This window comes from Notolabrus celidotus, chromosome 6, assembly GCF_009762535.1.
Source record: "Notolabrus celidotus isolate fNotCel1 chromosome 6, fNotCel1.pri, whole genome shotgun sequence".
In the NCBI taxonomy this organism is placed as follows: domain Eukaryota; kingdom Metazoa; phylum Chordata; class Actinopteri; order Labriformes; family Labridae; genus Notolabrus; species Notolabrus celidotus.
This window is the reverse complement of record NC_048277.1, coordinates 34,232,273-34,251,131: the sequence shown is the minus strand read 5'-3', so window position 1 is coordinate 34,251,131 and position 18,859 is coordinate 34,232,273. Positions and strand designations below refer to the sequence as shown.

Sequence of the window (18,859 nt, the reverse complement as noted above, 5' to 3'; positions counted from 1 at the left end):
TTCCAGGTGTTTTCCAGTACTGGAAAACTGGTCAACTGTTTTCCAGGTTTTCCAGGACGCGTGGGAACCCTGCATATTACACGACAAGAGACGACACAACACGACACGACACGAAATGTCACAATGCGACGCGACACGACACGAGACAAGACGATACGTCACAATGCGATACTACATGACGCAACGTGATACGACCAAGCGGCAACCTCTGGTCTCAAACTATGAAGCCCATGCAGAAGTGTTATAAACTGCAATACATCAAGAATCCACTTGAGGCTGGCTGCAGAAACACAGGAAACCACATACACACCCATTCAAAAAAGACAATCTTTGCAGCAGAAATAAACATGTTTACAGCCTGGTTCAAAAATCGGCTTGGCCCTACAAAGCTAATCTCTCTATCGGCACACACTGTATGGGGGGTGAATTTTTTTCTAATGCGACGGTTCAGGAGATATTAAGATTACGAGTTTTTGCCCAAATAAGGACATCACTGACTTGATTGACAGGCGGGAACACATAGCTGTTGGCTAGGAGGCTCAAACTCCGCCCCTTTATGTCACACTCTGCCTGGTTGAGTTCCACTTTTCCAACATGGCTGCCACCGTCAATTGGCTTCAAAACAGCACTCAGGAACAGATGAGTGACGTCATGGATACTCATCCATTATTTATAGTCTATGGATACAACGCGACATGATACGACATGATGCAATACTCATTCCACAACAAGAAACGGTACGACACGACTTTAACAACACTTTATTGTTCCCTTGAAGAAACTTGTCTTGAACTTAAGTGCTGCACACGCTCAACAGTCTCCACTATAGTAGTGTTACAGTATAAAAACAACAATCCACAAGCAGACTGGGAAAGAGAACCACAATATCTGCAGCCACCAGGTCTGCCAGGCTGGGCGTTGTATAGGGTCAGAGAGAGAGAGAAACGTCTGAGGGAAAGACAGCTGAGGAATAAAGTTTGGATCGACTAAAACTCACTTCTGATGAATTAAAAATGTAATGTACGCTCATCGCTGCATCACACTATCACATACTGACACTCCTCTGTGAGAGCTGACTTTGATATATTCCTTCATCACAGGTCATTTTTTTACCGTGTTCTTTCTCCGCCTGGACTCGACATAAAGCCAGAAATAAAACACGACTTCACGGTCCTGTGACTCACTTCAGAAGCATTAAAGAAACGTTGCTGCAATTTGTCAAAACAGTGCCTCTGCATCCATACCACCACAAGTTCCCATATGCTGGGTCACATGGGTCAGAGCGTCCGCATTGTGTTTGCATGCATAAAACGCTGCACTTTGTAAGAAATTATAAATGACTCATAACTCGTCTCTGAAGGGAGGAAAGCTTTTCTTTCATGAAGCCGTCATTTCATTTCAACAGAACAATTATTTTGTCCTGTTGGTGGCTTCCTCACTTTGGACCAAACATCTTCAAAGACTCAGATCTAAAAATGGTTAAGGTCATTACCAGAGCGACTTCTTCTGTTCAGTCATTATCAGGCTTTTATCTCAGAGACATGTAGAAACACAACATCAGCTGCTCGGCTTTAGGTCAGTGGAAACATAGAACAGTCCAGAAGCTCTGTGCTTCTGTTCGGGACGTGTGGTCATGAAGAACTTCGTGCTCCAGATGGAGAATACGGGTTCTAAAACTACAGAGGGGTAGATCTATCAAATATTACAGTGTCTTTAAGCAGACAAACACATCAACATTTTCAGCATATGTCATGATTTCACACTGTATTCAATAATTAGATCCACTCTGATGGTTTAAGAAGTACAGGTGCTTTTAGAGATTACTCAATAACTGGATTTATTAATCCATCAAAGGTTTCACAATCTTAAATTTGTCCGTTTTCAAAGAAAAGATGCCAAAAATCTGAACCATGGAGCTTTCCATTCGATGATGAGAACTTGCAGACTTTATTTATTTATTTCTGTAGTTCTGGACAGTTAACAAGCATTAATAATTATATAAATAACCCACAAAGACATCGACATAATAATCAATAATGAAAGTAATCGATAGTTGCATCCATTTGATGCTCTCCGTACTTTCCTTGTACAAGAAACCCAATCTAATAACCCTGATTTTACAAAATATTAATGTCCAATTTCTGCATTTTATTGACTCACAGTGACAATTTTCAAAGAGAGCAATCTGCAGAGAAATAGAAATATTAATAATTAAAAGATAAATGTGAATTGCTGTCCGACACTGACGCTCTTCTTGGCGCTTGTGGAGCAGAAACACTTAAAATGTGCCGTCTATTCATAGATAGATAGATAGATAGATAGATAGATAGAGTCATTAAAGTCGCTCCTATACACAATGAGTAAGAATATCAAATAATATTAATAGAAGAAGTAATTAATAAGATATAAATACCAATACAATGAATATAATGATAAAAGTATGTACAGAAGACAAAATAAGCTATGTAGAAAATACATGGTTGAAGATTTAGATAGATAGATAGATAGATAGATAGATAGATAGATAGATAGATAGATAGTCATTAAAGTAGCTCCTATATACACAATAAGTAAGAATATCAAATAATATTAATAGAATAAGTAATTAATAAGATGAATATAATGATAAAAGTACAGAAGACAAAATAAGCTATGTAGAAAATACATGGCTGAGGAGTAGATAGATAGATAGATAGATAGATAGATAGATAGATAGATAGATAGATAGATAGATAGATAGATACTGATGTACTATAACAATAAGCAGGAGTGGAGAGGATGGTGCCCAAATCGTAAAAAAAAAAAAAAGAGAGAGAGAGAGAGAGAGAGAGAGAGAGAGAGAGAGAGAGAGAGTAACCTGCACTTCCCAAACCCTCCATGCTCCACCTCCCAACATCAAATGTCAAAAACCCGAATCTACAACCGTGCTCTATTTATTCCCAGCCACTAACAGTGTCTATTCCCTGGGTTAAAAGCATCAATTCCCACAGCTCTACATGTGGCAGCAGTATCAGAGCTCAGAGATGTGACAGTACAGTGGAGACATGACAACTCTGACCTCCATCTGGCCATCATCCAAAGGCAAGCTGCTGCCAACCGACGCACAAAATTAGCTGTTTCTCCCTCCAAGTCCTCAATTCAAGACCCTGTGTCATCCTTTAACCAACGCTGCTGATGATACAAGGACAGAACTGCTTTCATTATAGCCTCATATTAATGATAATATAACTATATTTGTGTGACAGAAACAGGCGTGTTGTTTTGAGTGTTACAGGAGTGTGTGGTGCGTTACTCTCCTCCACATCCATCCACTGGTGACTCCTCATGGAGTGTGACATACAGCACTACATAAGATCAGTTTCACACATGCAAACACATCGTCTTTGTGCTTAAAGGCGCATGACTGTGTGAGGAATAAAAGCACTTTGCACTCACCTGCAGGAAACCGTGAGTTCAACTTTGGTGGCAGGTATCGCAGCGGTGAAAGGGTCCGCGTCCCCGATACACGCCATATTCATCGAGCTGCCTCCTGGTCGATCACAAGGCGCCCCGAATCCAGCGCCTTAACGGCGGCATGAGAGGAAGAAGAAAGGAAGGACTGAATGTGAATGTGGGTAAATGAATAGGAAGCCTTTGCAGAAAGAAGACAAGAAGCAAGCAGCTCGTGTTTTTTCTGGAAGCGCAAAAAAAAGCACCGGAGAGAAAAAACGCGGACGCGGAGCTCAAGCGCGCCTGAGTCGCGTCTCTGTGCGCCTCGGTGCTCCGGAGGAGAGAGGACGGAGTAAAGGGGAGGGAAGACACACAAACTGAGTCACACACACACACACACACACACACACACACACACACACACACACACACACATACCGACAGGCATACACACAAAGTGGGAGTGTGCAGTGAGCATCAGCATGAAAATGGCTTGGCAAAGAAAGCACAACATTTTCTCTTTGGGTTCAAATGATTGAGATTCTTATCAGGTTAAATTCAGGTTTATCAATCAATCAATCAATCAATCAAGCTTTATTTATAAAGCACCTTTCATACAAATCAAATGCAACCCAAAGTGCTTTATGGAGATTGAAAAACAAGAAAGAAGCAGAAATGAAACAATGGCAAGACCTAGGGGAAGATAATAATAAGAACAATGTTCTTCATACTGTGTATGCTTGTTTTTAAATAACCTGGTGCAATTTTTATGGTGCAATAACTTACCTTATCTATTTATCAGATAAAAGTGTGCATAGTGTGTATATATCTGTAATAGTTGCCACATTTTATTTTATTTTTACTTTATATTATTTTATTTTATCTTATTTTATTATATTATATTATATTTTATTCTATTTTATTTTATTCTATTTTATTCTATTTTATTCTATTCTATTCTATTTCATTTTATTTTATTTTATTTTATTTTATTTTATTATATTTTACCCTTGCCATTGCTATTATTATTGCTATCATATTTTTTAACTATGTTAGTACATTGTTGTATTCCCCTGTCCCGTGTTGTAAGTTGTTGTAACAAAAGAATTTCCCCCAACGGAGGACAAATAAAGTATATCTTTTCTTATAAGAACAAGAATACAAATTAAAAATAAGAACATAAAATAAAATAGAGACTAATGCACACCAAAAATAAAATATGTGTAATTAAAATAAGTTAAAGCATCAAAATTAAGAATAAAAATAGTTAAAATAAATAGATTTAAAAAGGGTGAGGATAAGAGTTGAAAAATAAAACTAAGGCTAAAAATATCAATAAAACTGAGTAGATAAATACAAATTAAATAAATGAATGAATAAATACATAAAAAATAGAAAAAGATAACAGTTAAAATTACTAAAATAATAAAGCAACATTTAAATTAATATTATAGTAATAGGTAGGTAATAAAATTGTTAAACCCTACATAAAAGCCAGACTGAATAAATACGTTTTAAGTTTACGTTTAAAAGTCTCAATATCTCTATCAGGTTTAGATCTTAGAAATGAAAAATATACTGTAGGTTTAATGTGCATAATGTATTAGGGTACTTTATAACAATAATAAGGTGCAAAACTGTCAGAAAACCTGCAGAAACACGCAGAACATGCACAGGAGAGTCATGCAACGATGTGTTCAGGAAAAGTCGGAATAATAATATAACAATAGCTACCTGCGAAAAGTAAAAGCTGAATGGACAAGTGATATGTCTTAAAAACATTGATTACCAGAATTTAATTCACATATTGCACTAAAAAAAATAAAAAATATATCGGACTGTTGCTTTGATAGCCAATGCTGTTTATTTCCGGTAATTTAAGAATTGTAAATCGACATTTTAGCTAATTTTTTGATTGTAAAATGGTATATTTTACTCAGAGATATCTCTAAATCAAGCTAATTTTTTATGCCCCAAGATAACAAATTAAATGAAGCCTCCAGATGTAATTGTGGACGGACTTCAGTCGATGAGCAATTTGAGAGAATGGGAACTCCGAGCATCCGAGGAGCACTTGAACGCACAGAGACATTAGCATACAGTCGGTGTTAGCATCCATGGAAAGGTAACCAAAACATGTCAGAGAAGTTTCCTCAGAACACTCACCGCTGTCCTGACAGTTCTTTAAGCATCCCCGAGGACACGTCTAGTAATCTGGACGGTATTTTTGTTGTTGTTGTTTACTGAACAAATAAAGACTCTTGAATGATTTGTCAAGTTAAGTGATATTTTTCAGTTCAGCAGGTCCGCCGTCTTTGTTTTAATAGAACCGGAAGCAGAACTCCAAAATGTGACAATTTTTTTTGACGGACGTTGGGAGTGTAGTACTACGGAAGAGGATTAGGGCCACTGAAAAAAAATTAAAATTTAAAGGTCAAATTTTTTTTTTTAATTATCATTCTGATATTAAAGTCAGAATTCTGAGAACAAAGTCAGGATTCTGAGAATAAAGTCAGAATTCTGAGAACAAAGTCAGAATTCTGAGAACAAAGTCAGAATTCTGAGAACAAAGTCAGAATTCTGAGAACAAAGTCAGAATTCTGTTATTAAAGTCAGAATTCTGAGAACAAAGTCAGGATTCTGAGAACAAAGTCAGAATTCTGAGATTAAAGTCAGAATTCTGAGAACAAAGTCAGAATTCTGAGAATAAAGTCAGGATTCTGAGAACAAAGTCAGAATTCTGAGATTAAAGTCAGAATTCTGAGAACAAAGTCAGAATTCTGAGAACAAAGTCAGGATTCTGAGAACAAAGTCAGAATTCTGAGATTAAAGTCAGAATTCTGAGAACAAAGTCAGAATTCTGAGAATAAAGTCAGAATTCTGAGAACAAAGTCAGAATTCTGAGATTAATGTCAGAATTCTGAGATCAAAGTCAGAATTCTGAGAACAAAGTCAGAATTCTGAGAACAAAGTCAGAATTCTGAGATTAAAGTCAGGATTCTGAGATTAAAGTCAGAATTCTGAGAACAAAGTCAGGATTCTGAGAACAAAGTCAGAATTCTGAGAACAAAGTCAGAATTCTGAGATAAAAGTCAGAATTCTGAGAACAAAGTCAGAATTCTGAGATTAAAGTCAGAATTCTGAGAACAAAGTCAGAATTCTGAGATTAATGTCAGAATTCTGAGAATAAAGTCAGAATTCTGAGAACAAAGTCAGAATTCTGAGAACAAAGTCAGAATTCTGAGAACAAAGTCAGAATTCTGAGATTAAAGTCAGAATTCTGAGATTAAAGTCAGAATTCTGAGAACAAAGTCAGAATAATAATTTAAAACAATTTTTTTACCTTCATTTTCTTTTTTTCAGTGGCCTCCTCTTCCGTAGTGTAGTGTTTATTTTAAAACCAATCATTTTTGATATTCTAACATCTTACAATTGTATTTATACTGATTAGCAATATGTTAATAACAGCATTAGTGTGTGATACTGGTAGGGTTGCCAACTTTCCCGTATTAGCCGGGACATCCTGTATATTGTGCTAAATTGGTTTGTTTCATACGGGACCTCAATTGTCCCGTACATTGAATATTAACTCTTGTAAATACAGCAGACTGCACTCTACAGATCTTAGATCAGATACAACTGCAGTGGCAGATCATGTGCCAATCACACCGCCTGTCATCCAATCACAGGCCCCCTCACGCTCACATATATCAGTTGTATACAGTGCAAATGTCCTGCAAAAAAAGTGTGGGGAGGATTTTTTTCTCTGAAGGCCATTAAATGGTCAGACTCAAGAAACAGAAGGACAAAAGACTGCTTGAGTTAGTCAAAAATGATCCATGGAAAAAGTACATTTAGTGACTCATGCTCCTTTTTTTTTGCATTTAATTTTTTCTTTTACCTGTTTTTTTATGTAAAGAGCAAAATTGTGGTTTCTTTGAGGTTTATTCATATGATGTTACATAATGATACAGTAAGGATTAAAGGGAATATACACACTTTCTGCATTGTGAATCAGAATCAGAATATACGCTGAATTCACACATCATGCTCACACCACCATGGCACCGTACACCTGTCCCTTATTTAGTAGTGAGAAAGTTGGCAACCCTATACTGGGGACCCTCATCCTGTTGGGTTATGAAGTGAATGAAGGTGAAGCTTGGCAGAAAGGTAGTAGCCTACTTTTATCATAAAATCATAAAATGCTATGGCAGAACTAGTACCTTGATATTAATACTAAGGGTGACTTTCTTAGCTTGTCAACGTGCTAATAAAATTTGCACTTAGAGCAGTTTGATCGGAATGTGGGGACAGAAAATGGACAGATACAAATTTGTACCTGAAAATGATGGATTTATATGAAGTGGCACCAAGTCATTACAATCCATCCTCTTGGAAACACACATACCTTAATCAAAGTGTTTGTCAATTTAACCTCCATGGATAAATTAAGCAGTTGGATCCAAACCCGAAAATCAACCAGCTGTTGTTGGCAGGTGTGAAAAATGACACCTTCACATATTTGAAGTTTAACAAGTAGACTTAAAGGTGACATATCATGCAAAATAGACTTTTTAATGGTTCTTTACCTGAAATATGTGTCCCTGACTACAAACCCTCCGAGAATGAAAAAAATCCATTCTGCCCCTGTTCTGATTTCTCCACCTTTCTGTAAATGTGTGTGAAACGAGCCGTTTCAGACTTCCGCGTTTTTGTTACGTAACAACAATATCCGGTCTGTCACGTAGTCAGAGCTCGGAGCTTGTTCAGCCCATAGACTGTATAAAATAATACTGAATCCCTCCCCCGTTTTTCATTACCTGCACAAATGTGTGCTAACAAGGAGCTTAGGAGGGAGGCATGCTAGTTGTAGGCTGTCTTACTAAACACAGAGGTCGGTTTTACTCCCCACGTCTGCAGATTTGAAGATCTAGTGGATGATTTTTATTTGTCATGGATAAGTGCTAGCGCTAGTTAGCATAGCCACATAGCTACATGTTCATAGCTGTAGCTGTAGCTGTAGCTGTGTACGAAGACACATGTCGACATACTGACAAATAAAACAACAAGAAACACGAAATCTGTGACCAATCCTTCAGAAAGGTCCTGCTGCCTTTCTGGCAGAAGTCGGTTTTACTCCCCACGTCTGCAGATTTGAAGATCTAGTGGATGATTTTTATTTATCATGGATAAGTGCTAGCGCTACTTAGCATAGCCACATAGCTACATGTTCGTAGCTGTGTACCAAGACACACGTCGACATACTGAGAATTAAAACAACAAGAAACACAAAATCTGTGACCGATCCTTCAGAACGGTCCTGCTACAGGCGCCTCTCCGTCAGGATCAGATTCTGGATCAGATTCAGAGGGTTGAAGTAACGGGATCTGTGAGCAGCCGTGTATATTCAGCGAACATGTAAACATTAGATCAACGTGCTGGAGAGTCAAGGCCACATCCACTTCCTGAGGGGGCGTGGTCAGAGAGAAAACAGAGTGTTCTGAGGAGGACTGAAGAAGAGGGCTTTGCAGGCAGACCAAAATCTGATTTCAAAGTGTTTTTTTTGAGCATAAACTTTAAAGACATGTTTTGGGGACCTCTTAGACCAATATATATTGATGACAAAAGCGTGATATGTCACCTTTAAAGAAGACAACTCCAACATGTCTGTCAAAGGTTGATAAGGGTGCTGATCAACAAACTCATTGATAATTTGGCTTCCCTCTCATTCATTAAAATTAGGACCTGAAACTTACATTTAAAACTCATATTTGGAGCTCATTCAAAGCAATAACTTCCAACTTCCCCCTTTACTTTTTAATTGAGACTTTATGTGCCAGCAGGATTTGTGGGGTGAAGAAGCTCTGTGCCGCTGCAATTAAATTATCTCTTTCACAGCAGCAGTTTGACAATTACTGGTCAAAAAAATGAGCCGTGTTTTTTAATTACTTGTTAACACTAATGTCATTAACTCCTCTCATCATGTGGATGAGGGTGAGTTAGCCAAAAGCTAATTTTCCTAACAATCGTTTAAAATGTTATGATCATTGAGAAGGAAAATAGCATTAAAAGGAGAAATTTGGCTCTGCTGCCATATTCATTTCAACACACAGGGGAGCCAATTGAGTTATCCATGTGGGTGGAAAAAAGCGCAGATTGCAGTGTGGAGTATAATTGAAAAGTATACTTACTTTAATAAACTTACAAAAGTTAAGGAACATTTTTTAATTTTGAAACAATTAAAGGAGTGCAATCTCCCAAAATGAGGCTTCAACTAAACATAAAGAAAAAAATATTGTGATTTATTACACTTCTGTTTATCAGCTACTTTTGCAGCACAATACACCAGGCTTCTTCCTTTCATGACTGAAGCCAGGGCGATAACATTGAGAATGGCCAGAGATGTCACACTGAAGCCAGATGACATAGACCACCTGAGCAGGACAAACTAAATCAACCAGCCCAGCATGAAGCTGAGGGCTAAAAATGGGAATATGTCTGTCAGCTTCAGTTAGACCAGAGGAGCAGACTTACAGTTCATTCTGCCGGCCAAACACCTGTCGAGTTTAATGGATAAAAAATGAAGTGTTTCCTGCTGGGCTGATGGGTTCCACTGATTCAGTTAGTTTCTGTGCATTGTAATAATCCTAAGAAGAATTGGTTCCAACCCCTTTGAGAAATTACACAGTTACTTGTGAGCTTTCATCACAGATTCCTTCCATGATGAGTGGAGCTGGTCTAAATTTTAGAGGCTTAGGGGGTACAGTAATTTGGTATTAAAGGTGACATATCATGCAAAATGGACTTTTTAATGGTTCTCTACCTGAAATATGTTTCCCTGGCATGTCTACAAACCCCCCGAGAATGAAAAAAATCCATTCTGCCCCTGTTCTGATTTCTCCACCTTTCTGTAAATGTGTGTGAAACGAGCCGTTTCAGACTTCCGTGTTTTTGTTACGTCACAACAATATCCGGTCTGTCACGGAGTCAGAGCTCGGAGCTTGTTCAGCCCATAGACTGTATAAAATAATACTGAATCCCCCCTCCGTTTTTCATTACCTGCACAAATGTGTGCTAACAAGGAGCTTAGGAGGGAGGCATGCTAGTTGTAGGCTGTCTTAATAAACACAAAGGTCGGTTTTACTCCCCACGTCTGCAGATTTGAAGATCTAGTGGATGATTTTTATTTGTCATGGATAAGTGCTAGCGCTAGTTAGCATAGCTACATAGCTACATGTCGTAGCTGTAGCTGTAGCTGTAGCTGTAGCTGTAGCTGTAGCTGTAGCTGTAGCTGTAGCTGTAGCTGTAGCTGTAGCTGTAGCTGTGTACCAAGACACACGTCAACACACTGACAAATAAAACAACAAGAAACACAGAATCTGTGACCAATCCTTCAGAAAAGGTCCTGCTGCCTTTCTGGTAGAGGTCGGTTTTACTCCCCACGTCTGCAGATTTGAAGATCTAGTGGATGATTTTTATTTGTCATGGATAAGTGCTAGCGCTAGTTAGCATAGCCACATAGCTACATGTTCGTAGCTGTGTACCAAGACACACGTCTACATACTGATAAATAAAACAACAAGAAACACTAAATCTGTGACCAATCGTTCAGAAAGGTCCTGCTGCAGGCGCCTCTCCGTCAGGTTCAGATTCTGGATCAGATTCAGAGGGTTGAAGTAACGCGATCTCTGAGCAGCCGTGTATATTCAGCCAACATGTGAACATTAGATCAACGTGCTGGAGAGCCGAGGCCACACCCACTTCCTGAGGGGGCGTGGTCAGAGGGAAAACAGAGTGTTCTGAAGAGGACTGAAGAAGAGGGGTTTTCAGGCAGACCAAAATCTGATTTCAAAATGTTTTTTTGAGCATAAACTTTAAAGACATGTTTTGGGGACCTCTTAGACCAATATATATTGATGAAAAAAAGCGTGATATGTCACCTTTAACTTACTCAGAGACAGAGAGGATACAGTCATTCTGCTGCATAGAGGCTGTATCTGGAAAGAGCTTGTATGCTAAAATACAGATTCAACACTACAATGTTCAGCAAGTGTCATGTTGCCATATGTTTACCAGCTTGGCTTGTAAGCATGCTACTGTTTGCTAATTAACCTTAACCACAGACTGTATCAAACATGGACGTAGCCTCCAGCCTGATGTCCCCCATTGGTTTCTGAAGGTACGTGTGAAAGGTCTAAAGTGGATACAAATGTTATTGTGTAGACAATATTTGTCTGAGCTTCAGTGTTGGTTATTTACTGTAGGAGATGCTGTCACCAACTGGATCATGGACTGAGTTTTTTCAGGCTTAGAGCATAGCATAGCTGCTTGTATACATATTTAAATAGATACACTTATTGCATCTAGTGGTGTCACCTCCTGCTGGCCACTCAAAGTAATGCAGGTCAAGTACTGGCTGCACTCCCCCCACTGCAAATAATTCGGCACTCGCCAGGATTTTAATTCTTAGATTGAGACATGTTAGATGAATGACCTTGTTTTTAGAGTTATTAACTTAGAGTTATTAACCTTTGTATGTATGGTTGAATCTTAAATTGATTATGAACATGTCTTTTTTGTCTCAATTAGTCTGGGAATCTTAAATTGAGTGAATGAATGTTAAAATAAGCTACACTGGTTGTCTCACCGAAAGTCCAAGTTGCATGATTTAAGAACAACACATGAGGCATCTATTCAAGACACAATTCAGCTTGTATCTTATTGATTGCTCATTTTTCTGCTGTGCAAAATGGTAATATATTTGTTCTGGTTTGGCTCTAAAGACTGTTTTAAATGTCTTAAAGAAAGCATCAACCCTGAGCCACTATTAATAATGTTCTTGATGTTATATGTTGTTAATCCTGACATTTATTAAATGTTGCCAGTAATCCAGCTTGCTGTTTTGGTTTCTGTAGAAACATTTATGAGGTTCATTCTAAGAATAAGAACTGGTTTAAAGATTTTAGTTTTAGTTTTAAGATGGATTAGGGTTTATTTTAAGATGAGCCAGCTTATATCAAGAAACAGCGTTATCATAGTTTTCTAATAGTGAGTCATTTTTTACTTAAATTGGTGTTTTTCTTACCCCCAGGCCTTAATTTGCTCAAATTAAGTATACAAAATAAATAAATGAGATGTTCTTTGCTTATATTCAGTATATTTCACTTATAATTGTGCTGTAGGAAGTTTATTTTCAAGTAGTTTGAGCTAAAAATCAGCATATTCTACTTATTTCAACCCTTTTTAATACTTTTCAGAGCCACTTATTTCTAGATTTAACAATCTTGTTTTAAGATTTCTTATCAAGTAGAAATAACTTGCTGCATGGACAGATCATTTCAGTAGTAGTAGAAATCTTCACCTTGAATTAAGTTTTTTTTTTACCGTATATTTAAGCTACCCTTTTTTTTGCAGTGCGCACCTGATGGTTTGTCACCTTTGCACAGTTTATGACCCTTATGATGGCTTTATATTACAATTCAGGGAGTCACAGAGGTTGTGCAAATATGTCAAAGGGAGAATGAGTGTCTGTGCCAATATGAAAGTACATCAACCCAGGGCTGAAACATTAGGATTTATTTTAGGTAAATAATAAGCTTATAAAAGTATCACCATATCAAGTCTTAGCTTTTTCAGTGATATTAATGCCTGTTGTGTTCAATGGTTTTCTTTAAAGTAAAATGTCAAGATCAAATGGTCTTTTAAAAACAACCCCCCATAAAAAATGAACTTCAAACACTGTAAACCAATTTATATCACATGATGTATGATACCCGGCATGGCCTAAAGGTGTGCAGACATCCAGAGAAAGCATGTGGACACTCCTGCATTCAAAAACCATGATAACCGATCTGCTTCCATAAGAGCTGTCACCGGCCTCCCCATCCTGCATTGGATGTTTTTGTCACAGAGCTACGTGACATGAAACCGCAATCTGTTTGACTATCAGAGCTCCAGCCATTTTTCTCTGAGTCACTTTTGGGATGAAAGAACTGAATGTGACTTTGACAATTTCTGTGTCCTTTTCTGGCTAAAATGACACCCAGTTACACTCCAGCCTCTCATCTCTACCTGAACTCTGAAACTGGTAGTTTGATGGATAAGATGACACACAGGATGATCTGACTCACGTATTCCTTGAAGGCATAAAAAATAAACAAGGAAAGACGGATCACTACTAATTTCGCTTGGTTCTGTCTCCTAACGGCTTCATCACAGACTTTTATCTCACTCTCAGGTTTTTAATTTCAGGTGAAAATAAGAATCACATGTGTTCAAGGCAACTTCTGCTTCAACCAAGGGGGATGGAAGGCATTTGAAATTCAAATTAAGTGTGAAAACAGAGGTTCACACTTTTAATGACTGTTTTTCAGATGCATTTGTTGAAAAGAATATCGTGTTCCAGATAAGTTTCCTTTTCTTTTTTTTTTGTTGTAACAAAGTTTACAATCCTCATTAGCATATAAACACCTCCAATGTGTGAATCCAGAAAAACAACCACAGCTGTTTTGGCTTTCTCGCCTCTCAGAGGGGATCTTAAGCAAAGAAACAGCGACAAAACGGCAAACAAAGAGAGGATTTGTTTGAAGGAACGTGTGACGTGTGTGTGCACAAGCGAATCAAGCTTTATTTTTCAGTAGTTATATCTGGAAATGAGAATTGTGTCTGTACTTGTTATGTACATTTTGCTGATATGAGATATCTTTTGCTGAGATAATAATCTTTTGGTTCATTGTATGGACACAATGTTGGTCTTGTGATGAAGTCCTCTGACATCCTTTATTGATACAAAATCATTAAAAATCTCAAGATGACACTTTTTTTATGATAAATGAACAGTGCCTGTGTTTTTAAAAAATGTTGTTTTGTGTTCATGAATTGCACTTTATTTGCAAATGAGTTGCACTTTTAAATTATTGATTGTTTCTACATACTGTCTGTATGTATGCTCCATTCTATTGAACTGTGCTATTTATTTTGACGTGTGCTCCTGACCTCTTGGCAAGGCCGCCCTTGTAAAAGAGGTCTTGATATCAAATGGGTTCTCATCTGGTTAAAGCTCCTGTGAGGAACTTCCTGTTTGTGTTGATTTTGATGCCCCCCTGTGGACAAAGTGATCTTGCTTATTTTGCGTTGTACATGTGTAAATTGTGTTTTCTGACAAATAAATTCTCCTCCTGCTATTTCACTCATGAAGAACATTTACAGCAGAAAAAGCAGAGGGTTTTTCTTTGACGTGCTGTCAAAGTATCACCTCGTCTGACAGCTACCCTCTTGCAGCGATTTTAAAGGTGACATATCATGCAAAATGGACTTTTTAATGGTTCTCTACCTGAAATATGTTTCCCTGGCATGTCTACAAACCCCCCGAGAATGAAAAAAATCCATTCTGCCCCTGTTCTGATTTCTCCACCTTTCTGTAAATGTGTGTGAAACGAGCCGTTTCAGACTTCCGTGTTTTTGTTACGTAACAACAATATCCGGTCTGTCACGGAGTCAGAGCTCGGAGCTTGTTCAGCCCATAGACTGTATAAAGTACAACTCAACTTCTCCGTTTTTCATTACCTGCAAAAATGTGTGCTAACAAGGAGCTTAGGAAGGAGGCATGCTAGTTGTAGGCTGTCTTAATAAACACAAAGGTCGGTTTTACTCCCCACGTCTGCAGATTTGAAGATCTAGTGGATGATTTTAATTTGTCATGGATAAGTGCTAGCGCTAGTTAGCATAGCCACATAGCTACATGTCGTAGCTGTAGCTGTGTACCAAGACACACGACGACATACAGACAAATAAAACAACAAGAAACACAGAATCTGTGACCAATCCTTCAGAAAAGGTCCTGCTGCCTTTCTGGAAGAGGTCGGTTTTACTCCCCACGTCTGCAGATTTGAAGATCTAGTGGATGATTTTTATTTGTCATGGAAAAGTGCTAGAGCTAATTAGCATAGCCACATAGCTACATGTTCATAGCTGTAGCTGTGGCTGTAGCTGTGTACCAAGACACACGTTAACATACTGACAAATAAAACAACAAGTAACACTAAATCTGTGACCAATCCTTCAGAAAGGTCCTGCTGCCTTTCTGGTAGAGGTTGGTTTTACTCCCTAAAAATGAAAAATATAAAAACAGATGCACAGAAAGCCTAAAAGTTGATAGCTCTTCTTGTTAAATTCTACAACAGTATTCCTACATCATTATTGTCGTTCATCTTTAATCATTTTCCTCTTTTCTGAGTTGGAAACGTCTTCAGTCAGACAATAAAAATGAGTGATACTGCCCCCACTTCAACTCATACTCCTCAACCTTATCTAGAAGTCTGTATGATAAATGTTCTAGGGCAGCAAGCTGACGGAGAGAGGTGTACCATGAGGATAAAACTGGTGCTGAAGACGCACTTCCATTCCATAACCAGTTTTCTTCCTAATATGAGGACAGGCTGGGTCCAGTCTGCAAGTGGTGGAGCTAGGTTACTTAGAGCAGAGGGGGTCACCTAAGATAAAGAGGCTGGGAGTGAAGGGGATATCCTGGCCAGTCATTTTTTCTACAGTGGTATCCAAACTCCTGAACCCTGGTGCAGCTCCAGAGCACATGTACTAGAGTACCATCTTTATCAAGACACCTCCAGCACACTGGGGTGTCAATTAGACCCACTCTATGCAGCCTGGATGGCCTCAAGTAAACTCTAATCCTGTGCACAATTCTCTTGAAATCTTATTTCCATGCCTCAGAAGTCGACTGCAGTCTGTCTCTGTAAAAGACAAGATTGCACTTTAATAGAGATAATGTTCAAAATATTTACAAGTTGTTTACTTTCTGAGGCCTGGTGGTTAACATCACGCACCTCATGTACGGAGGCCATCGCCCTCAAAGGAGGCAGCCAGGGCCATCTCTATCCCCGGTCCTATCCTCTCTGAATACAAATATTGGTTTTATTTGTGGAGGTCCAAAAACAAATAATGCATCTGTAAACTGAGCTATGCATGTAGTTTGGTTTCCATCATCATGCTTGCCTGACTTTGGTGTGTTTCTTTTCTACTTTTACTTTAAGCAGCCGTGTAGTTGGACTGACTTAACTGTATTAAATTCATGCCTCGGTGCATCAAATGGATTTCAGATCATGGGAGCTCTGACTGCTGCTAATGACTGTCACCTCAATCTCACCTCTTCTTGATATCCTAGAGAGAGACAGTCCTGCAGTTAATGATGCTGGCCCACAGAGTTTCTCCATCACATATCCACTGGTGGATCTTTTATTACAATCTTTAACAGTGTAGCCGAGAATTGTTCAAAGCTGCAGAACTTTGGTACAGTCGCTTGTTAGGATTGAAGACTTTTCCAAGATCTCATAGGTCAAGTCTGAGTTCAAGAAAACAGTTGTAGTAATGGACATGTAGCTTTAACTGTTTTCATTATCAGTGAATGTCTTGTTTTGTTTAACAAACTATCTAAAAATACCTGAGTTTGTGCAAAGTGTGATAAAGGCAGAGCAGCAGATTCTCAATCAATCAATCAATCAATCTTTATTTGTATAGCACCAAATCACAACAAACGTTATCTCAAGACGCTTTTACAAACATAGGAGGTCTAGACCACTCTATGTCAAATTATGAACAGAGACCCAACTTCAAGACAGGGGAAGACTCAGTCTGACCCCACCTTAATCCATCATGAGCATTGCACATCGCAGTATTTAGCTAGTTACAGTGGTGAGGAAAAACTTCCTTTTAACAGGCAGAAACCTCAGGCAGAACCAGACTCATGTTAGACAGCCATCATGCCTCGACTGAGTTGGGTCTGGAAAGACAGATAGAGGGGAGTAAGAGAGAGAGGTGATAGTGATGAGACGAGTCGTAGAAGCTGTTGCCGCTGGAGTCCAGCACGTCCGTATCAGCTGGAGTCCAGATCGTCCACAGCAGGAGGACGTCTACGGCAGCTCACATTCTCACATTGGAGCAGCTGAATAAATGAAATGTTTTGCAGCTTTTCTTGGAAAATGACCAAAATAATACATTTACTGTTGTAACTGTATTTGATGATGACTAGAAAACAGATTAATTCACCTATCTTTGCAACTAATAACAAAATATAATAGTAATAATCTTTATCTATATAGCACTTTTCAAAAGAGGAATACAAAGTGCTCACAAATAAGAAAGAAACTGAAAGACAAATAAAAGGAAATAAAACAATGTTGCATGAATTAAAACAACAGAAGATCAAAGATTAAAACAATCGTATAAAAATATAAAAATTTTGAAAAATAAAATAAATTATGAAAAAAATTACAAGCAATATTCTTCAGTTTGTGGTTAAGTTTGTTTCAATTTAAAGTGTATTTAAAGGAAACAGAGACAGATTTAATTTCCCAACTAATCACAGGATGAAAAGACATCTGAATGGAATGATATTTGTGTGATTTAGACATCTATAAGTTTTAATCATGGGCTGTTTAAAACATGGACATAGTCTCTGGGACATCATCCATTGGTTGTAAAAATATGTTATGTACATAGACTGTATAAAATATGGACGTAGTATCCGTGACGTCACCCATCTGTTCCTGAGAGCTGTTTTGAAGCAAATCGACGGCAGCAGCCATATTGGTAATGCGGAGCTCAACTAGGCAGAGTGTGACGTAGCGTGAGTCTCTTAGCCAATGGCTGTGTGTTCCAGACCGGGAGTCACGTCAGTCATGTCCTTATTTGGGCAAAACTCATAATCTTAATATCTTCTGAACCGTCACGTTAGAAAAAAATTCACCCCCCGTACAGTGTGTGCCATTAGAGAGATTAGCGTTGTAGGGCCAAGCCGTTTTTTGAACCAGGCTGTAAACATGTTTATTAATGCTGCAAAGATCGTCTTTTTCCCATTCATATCTATGTGGTTTCCGGTGTTTCTGCAGCCAGCCTCAAGCGGATTTTCGATGTATTGCAGTTTATAGCACTTCCGCATTGGCTTCATCGTTTGAGACCGGAGTTTGCCGCTTGGTTATGTAGCATAATGAGAGCTGTCGAAGCACTGACTCAAGCTAACTTTCAATTAATTTAGACACAGGCATGCAGGGTGAGAGTTGATAGTCGGGTAACCAGGAGGATAATGCATAGAGAGGGGGTGGCTATACGAATTTACATCGGGGTCATGCTCAAAATTTGTCCACCTGCTCACTAAACTATCCCCCTGACTTAGCAGAGAGTTTTATTATATCATTATTAAATAGTGAAAAAAGGGGGGCGAGAACTGAACCCTGTGGGACACCTTTTCAAAAGAAGTAAAAACTCTGATTTTCTATTCTTAGAAATATATCTGTCACAGGTGTTAAGGACTGCCCTGAGTAGAGATAAGAATTAAAGTTTAACGCCAAGAGAGTGGGTCAGCTCACCTGCACACCGATCCACCAGGTTTTTCTGGATGTAGGTGAGTGGTGAG

The 18,859-nt window shown here is 38.4% G+C and overlaps 1 protein-coding gene across 1 annotated transcript in view; it reads right to left on the bottom strand.

Annotated features, from left to right (window-relative positions):
• Nucleotides 1-5,748, bottom strand: part of LOC117814061 (copine-5-like) — a 141,494-nt gene extending 135,746 nt beyond the window's left edge. The window contains exons 1-2 of the mRNA XM_034685170.1: nucleotides 5,596-5,748; nucleotides 3,436-3,562 (exon numbers count right to left, since the gene is read on the bottom strand). Coding sequence (XP_034541061.1) covers nucleotides 3,436-3,518 — 83 coding nt within the window. The 5' untranslated portion in view covers nucleotides 3,519-3,562; nucleotides 5,596-5,748. The remainder of the gene's footprint in view (nucleotides 1-3,435; nucleotides 3,563-5,595) is intronic.
• Between the last annotated feature and the right edge of the window lie 13,111 nt (nucleotides 5,749-18,859).